Raw genomic sequence first — 6,389 nt, forward strand, 5'->3', positions numbered from 1 at the left:
CAGCTGTTAGGTTTCCAGTTCATTCTAATGTTTGCTATATTTGCTGTGATGGCCATCACTTCCACTATGTTCATAGGTATGGTAATTTAAATTATAAGCAGTGGTTCCTTTTGCTACTGACTTGTTTAATTACTGGTTTTGTGTTTTCAGTATACAACAGCCTGGTGTCCCATACCCGGACTGTACCTGTGGTCTACACACCTCCTACGCCTATTTCAGGTGCTTGTATTAGATGTTTACATGTGGCCAAATTGAGAGAAAGATAATCCTAACCCTACCCCTGAACACCATATATCTTTAAAGTTCCTGCTGTCAAAACTAACCTGCGTTCACAACAAAATATTGTTTTATTTGTAATGTTTGGACCTGGATAATCCAGCCATTGGAACTTGGACACATCAGCCATGAAATAAATATAATAAAAAAACATTAAGCCATATTTAGACTTTTTCAGCCAATATCTGCTGCATTGATAATGTAGTGTTACCACTACAACATTGTACAGTTCTCTGTGTATAGAAACTGTGAAGCACCTACTGATTCGCTAATAAACGCCTTATGACAGTGTGGAAACACGAAGCACATAAACAGTTGAACAATGCTAAAGTATTTCTAGAAGGAAATGGAAAACACTTTGAAAAAATGTGTTTTAAGAAATGTTTGGTTCACTGTTGCAGGTTTTAACCAACCGTGCTTCAACCCATGGCTCAAATCCTCACCACCGAGGGACAGCACCCTCCAGAAGAGACAGTGGCTGTGGAGCACACGCTGAGTTTCCCCTCATTGCACACATTCTTCCATACAAGGCTAAGCAGAGGCCTGCTCATTGCCATACAAAGATAAATTCTTTAAAGATCACACTGGGCTGAGAAATTCTTATTCCTATAACTCATATCACCCTCACCCCGTTACATATTTTAACAGATGCCTCGCTGTAGAGTGGAGATGAAAAATCGGTGAAGTTTGGGTGGATACTTTGTAAGAGAAAATGACAAGTCACAAAATGTTATTTGGTCACATTTCCATGTTTCTGTCAAAGCAACACAGATGACGTATGTCTAGGTTACAGATGTTTTTCACTATAGTAAGATATTTGAGCCTGAAGAACACACACATTTTTGATTTTTCAGCAGAGCCTTATAAAGCAAATTCAATCAGGTGCTTTTATGTGTGAGTAATAAACAGGATCAAAAACATCAGATCTACAGCAATCAAATTCATTTTATTTAAACGAAAAAAAAAAAAAAAAAAAAAGATAATGAAAAAACCTTTATTTAAATGTTTAAAAGTGAGCAACAGGTCTGGCATTTAAGCTTCAGAACGCCTATCAAGTCCAGCACAGGAACAGACTTCAGCAACATCTTGAGGTCTGTAGAGTCCAGCCTTCAATGTCCCAACTTCATTTCAGGTCAGAGGTGCAGGTTTTCTTGAGTAGACTATGTAAAGCTTTCGCCCAATCCAGTCTCCTTTATCCATGCTAACAGCTCACACTGAGAGACTAGTGTTGTTTTCTCCTGAATGAGCACCCTGCAGAAAGAGGGAGAGACGTGTTTAGTGACCAAAAGCAAGATGTTGCCTTTTAATATTTAGCTACATTTTGCTTCCACATTTAGCAAGCATCCTTCACAGAAGCAAAGTCACTGTTAAAACACTGACGGTGCATGCCTTTGTAGCACGTTAACGCAGGAGTAACATACCTTCCGTAAGTCGTGCTTTTCCTCCAGTGGGCTGGCACAGCACTGTGGAACATCCTACACACAGCACCACCGTCTGTGCATGGCTGAACACTGTAGTGATCTTATAGCAGCCTGCAAACACAGAGGTTAAATGACATTTACCAGAGAAGCTAAGAAAATGGCTCACAGAAACAGATGTAGTGTACATTTGGTCCTATAGCTGCCCTAAGACTATGTTTGAATTTTTTGGGGGCCTTTAATGACACTGAGATCAGATACTTTTAAAGTTGTGTGGACGTGTCAAATCAGATCCGAGTCACTTTCAAACGTGGTCCTAGATCATATAGGTATCAAATTTGTGGGCATGGGACCAGCCAGATCTTTCTGCCTGTGTTCATGTGCTAAGCGCTGTCACTTTAGTCAGAACTGGCAATGCAGCAAAACAATAGAGGAGAGGCTCAAGCTGTGTCCCAAATAGCACCAAGTTCCCAACATAGTGCACTTCACATACCTAGAGTGTCCACTACAAATGGTGTCTTCATAAACAGCTCATAAATAAACTCTCTTTTATCTTACATGAAATTATCTAATGTGATTTTTAAGTATAAAGAATTACTTTGATTCTAAAAGGCAGTCAGCTTCATCATCACAGGTCAATGCTGAGGGAGAAATTAAATGTAGTCACTTCAAGACCATGTTAATATAAGTTACCCCTGTGTAACCCCTGTAGACGGGACTGTGACTGCAACGGCAGCAGCACTCAACCATAGACAGATAACTCTGGCTGCTGATTTGATTAATAAAAGTGATGAACACTGAGAAGCACATTCTCAGGACAAAGGTGTTCTACTGGAGGAGGAGGAGGGATTGTGAGCCTGCCACCTAGAGGAGATGGAGGATTTGACTTAAGATCAAGCCCAATAAAGCCAATACAGGTCAGTAAAATAATGCTGTGATCAGACACAATACCGCACTTTGAGGTCCAATCACGACATTCTTAGATTCAACCGATCCCTCGGTGCAGCAGTACAATGTGGTTGGTTTTTTCTCCTTCCCGTCCTAATGTTTTACTCATCAATGAAATACAAAACTTGTATTTCAAAGCTCTTTTTGATACTTGCTTCTTTCCTCTTTCCTGTGTCCTCCAGCCTTTGATCCAAAAATCAATCCAGGTCAGCCATCTTGAAGCAACTACCAATTCTTGAAATGCTTTTGAGGAGTCAAAAAAGAAGATCTACATATACATCCTACACTGAGGATTTTTTTTTTTTTTTTTAGGTCTTCTGTACAAATCTCCCACATCCATTCTGCCCCACACGGATTGTTCAGGTAGATTGTTGAGGTCTAAATTTTGATAAAGCATGACTTATACAGTGACCACGGGAGTTAGAAAACATCTGACATTCAGTCATAGCCAAACCACGGGCAGGGGTCCTTGAGTCTTTTTTTAAATACATCTAGACAAAGTGGACAACGCTCTCCACAACACTGCTCCACTCCTTAGAAATATCCAAACAAATTATTACATACCTGGGCACTTCACATCCATGAAATAAGAGTTTGGGCTCTGTACAAGCCGCTTTTTCTTGTGCCTCCTCTTCTCCTCCTCTGGAGTAGGGTGCAGCAAGTCTTTAGCGAGCTGAGATGAAAGAGACAAAATATGTAAGACACAGGCTTATACTTTTTAAAACTATTATGATTCACATCAAAATGGCTAGCATCAATCCTGCTTTCATCAAAACAAACCAATTATGTCTAAGATTTGGAGGATATTGTGGAAAAAAAGGTCTTGAACGTTGGGTTATTGGTTACTGCTGTGTTAACTGAACAAAATGGTGCACCATTATCTGTTTCCCAACCCCCCACCCTCTCTACAAACATTAAACCTGGGGTGTTTACTTGCAAAGATTTTTGCTCATTCAACTTAATTTACTGAGCACCAGAACTGGGCTGTTAACCTGCACGCTCTGAATAACGATGTGAATACAATTTGGGATTCATCTAGAATTGGAGATACACAGCAGTTTAGTTTGGACTTTTGTCATTAGTCTAAAATCATGGCCGGCTCACTAAAGCGTACTCCACTTTTACTTATTTGTCTTTAAAAGTTTGAAACATAGTCAACAAATTATTGAACTGACTATAAACCACGACTGTCGAGATTCTCACTCTTTTTGGCCTCAAATGGTTTAATGTATTGTGACTGAGGTCTACACACCAACATTGTTCATTCAGATTGAGCCTGATTCATTTTCAGAATTATTGTAAACAGTTAATGAGATCTTAGCTGAACTAGCTGATGTTGAGCAAGGGCTAACAACAAAGCTGCAATTTCAGTTCATTCCCATCCCCCAGTTTTTCAACAAACACTCAACCCTTACTCTGCTTGGGTGTAGGACAGGAGGAAGGGAATACACTGAAACAAGACTGCACCACCAGCTGATTCCCATCCCCCTGCTCTTTACAAACACTAAGACCTTGGTTGAACAACTGGAGGTTGGGCTTCACCTAAAAACAAGGGTACAGTTTCAGCTGATTCCCATCCCCCAGTCTTTACAAAACACTAAGAATTTGAATGCCTTTAGGTGATTGAACCTAACTGACCAAGCCACATTTTTGTCTGATTTAGGCCAAAAATCACACAAAGCTGATGTGGCCTGCAAGGTGACCAGCACAACAATAATAATGATCCATCTTAAATTAAACCCTGATGCACTAGGCACAAACCCATTTAGAAAACTCCCACCCCTCAGCAAACACAAAAAAGGAATTCCACTGATTTCCCTAAAACTGTGCAAAAATAAAAACACTGAAGAGTAAACAAAGTCATTCAGAGTTGTTTGAAATGCCTGGATGGACTTAGTTACAGTGGGGATAGAAGATGATACTAATCAGCCATTTTTTCATTCCCTCAGCAGTTCACTTTTGTGTGTTTATGTTAATGGAACTGCTGTTAAAGCTATATACGTTTCCTTTTTGGCCTAGTTTGCTTTACAATGCCTTTAACATATATAATTCAATTAGAAATATCAGAATACAACGCTTTAAACATCACGCATCATATATGGAACCATAGCATGCAGTAGTTTCCTGTGAGGAACCTTTTAAAGGCCACACAGACGTCTGGTTCCTATAACCAACATTGTAAGCAATTCTGCATCTTGGAATTTCTCAAGAACAAAGCATTTCACATCAATAAAACCTCTTGAATGACTTTGCTCACGTCTTACTGAAATAACCGAGACGACATGTAGAAGTCAGTGGAATTCCTCTTTAAACTCCGGCCCATGCTCCGAGACTTCTCCACGTTGCTCTCCGTTTAAACTGAATAACATCCTAAAGAAGTGTTGTTTAAGGTTCGCGGACGCGGCGAGCTCGAGCACGGACATTCGGACATCTGTACACGAGAAAATCCGTGGTGAAAACCCGCGGAGAAGAGCGTATAAAGGTTGGGTTTGTTGTGAGACTCACAGGCATGGCGATGTAGCTCTAGCTGTAGAACTGAAGAGAACGAACAGAGATCCGACACTGAATAACACACTCCGCGCGCGCACACGGGGCTACAGCACAGGGGCCGGAAACACACGCCACGGACTCTTACACCCGATGACTGTCTTTATATTCATTCTTTCTTTCTTTTCTTTTCTTTCTTTCTTTTTTCCTGTCGTTCTTTCTTTCTTTTGTATTTCTGTATTTCTTTCTTTTGTATTTCTGTACGTATATAAATGTTCTTATTTTGAGGTACTTTAATATGCAACTGTTTCTCAAAATAAAAATATAGGAATGAAAAGAAACAAATTATATATTTATTTTAATAATTTTGATCAGTATAAAATTCAAACTTGAATTTTAATCAGTTTGCAAAAGAAAACAACAGCAAAAACTAATTGAAATAAGTTCTATTTATTTAGAATTATAAAGTTTATTTTTTATTTTTTATTTTTTTACTTTTTTTGTTTATTTTTTTTTAATTACCGTTTTGGGAGGAGAGGGCAAAATTCTATTGTTGAGGCTACTGAAGTTTATTCAACTCAACTGATTGATACTCTAAAGTAAAACATATATTTAATGGAGGAGGAACGTTTGATTGTATATAAAAATGTGATTGTTATAGCAGGACGTGTTGAGCAATGCATGCTGGATATTGTAGTGAGAGATCACACTGATTGGTGTTTTGTACCATAAACCATCCCAGTAAACAAGGAACGTCCCTGGACGTTAAAAATAAGTCTAAAAGTAGTCTGTCCGTCAAGGACATATTTTAAACGTCAATGGACATCCAAAATCCATCTTAATTAATAAGTTAGTTAAGTGGTGACCAATCGATAACGTCAGTTGATGTCCAAAATGCGTTTTAAACAAGTAATTTATTTTGGGACCAATTAATAACGTCAATGGACGTCCATAATATGTCTAATAGTTGTCTTTTCAATGTCTGTGTTTGGACGTCTTTTCAACTTTCATTTTCAACCTTAAGAGAACGTTGATTAGACGGCAGTCATTACGTTATTTCAACGTTGAATCAACGGCTAAATGTTTACTGGGATAGTAAATTAACCTTTTCAGATATGTTATAAGTGAGACTTTGATTGATTATCATCGTTATCATATCATATCATTTCTCAGCTGTGGCTCAGCCATCAGTTCTCTGTGAGAAAGCCTGAGCCAGTTCGGACCAAGAGCTCTAGTTTTTTTTCCCTATTTACAGAGCCA

The 6,389-nt window shown here is 38.8% G+C and overlaps 2 protein-coding genes across 9 annotated transcripts in view; one reads left to right on the forward strand and one right to left on the reverse strand.

The window, feature by feature from the left end:
* The window catches only part of LOC136708346 (nuclear pore membrane glycoprotein 210-like), a 37,718-nt gene extending 36,726 nt beyond the window's left edge, over nucleotides 1-992 (forward strand). For 7 of the 8 annotated variants that reach the window (XM_066682844.1, XM_066682837.1, XM_066682838.1 and 4 more), the window contains 3 exons: nucleotides 1-76; nucleotides 151-219; nucleotides 678-992. The exon at nucleotides 1-76 is cut by the window's left edge and continues 35 nt beyond it. In XM_066682844.1, the coding sequence (XP_066538941.1) occupies nucleotides 1-76; nucleotides 151-219; nucleotides 678-772 (240 nt within the window). In that variant the 3' untranslated portion in view covers nucleotides 773-992. Of the gene's footprint in view, nucleotides 77-150; nucleotides 222-677 lie in introns of those variants that run through there. The other variant, XR_010804342.1, reaches the window with a different exon arrangement.
* Nucleotides 993-1,203: 211 nt separating this feature from the next.
* Nucleotides 1,204-5,279, reverse strand: rps27.2 (ribosomal protein S27, isoform 2). Its single transcript, XM_066682846.1, has 4 exons — nucleotides 5,148-5,279; nucleotides 3,207-3,315; nucleotides 1,698-1,808; nucleotides 1,204-1,527 (listed from the first exon to the last, which is right to left on the reverse strand). Exons 1-4 carry the CDS (start codon nucleotides 5,151-5,153, stop codon nucleotides 1,499-1,501), a joined length of 255 nt encoding a protein of 84 aa, XP_066538943.1. The 5' UTR covers nucleotides 5,154-5,279; the 3' UTR covers nucleotides 1,204-1,498.
* Between the last annotated feature and the right edge of the window lie 1,110 nt (nucleotides 5,280-6,389).

This window comes from Hoplias malabaricus, chromosome 10, assembly GCF_029633855.1.
Source record: "Hoplias malabaricus isolate fHopMal1 chromosome 10, fHopMal1.hap1, whole genome shotgun sequence".
Lineage (NCBI taxonomy): Eukaryota > Metazoa > Chordata > Actinopteri > Characiformes > Erythrinidae > Hoplias > Hoplias malabaricus.

What these genes read in the sequence shown, in the direction of transcription:
- rps27.2 (XM_066682846.1), bottom strand. An exon ending in CATGGATGTGAAGTGCCCAG is followed by an intron (nt 1,809 to 3,206) that starts GTATGTAATAAT and finishes CTGTGTTTGCAG; the next exon opens with GCTGCTATAAGATCACTACA. An exon ending in AAAAGCACGACTTACGGAAG is followed by an intron (nt 1,528 to 1,697) that starts GTATGTTACTCC and finishes CTCTTTCTGCAG; the next exon opens with GGTGCTCATTCAGGAGAAAA.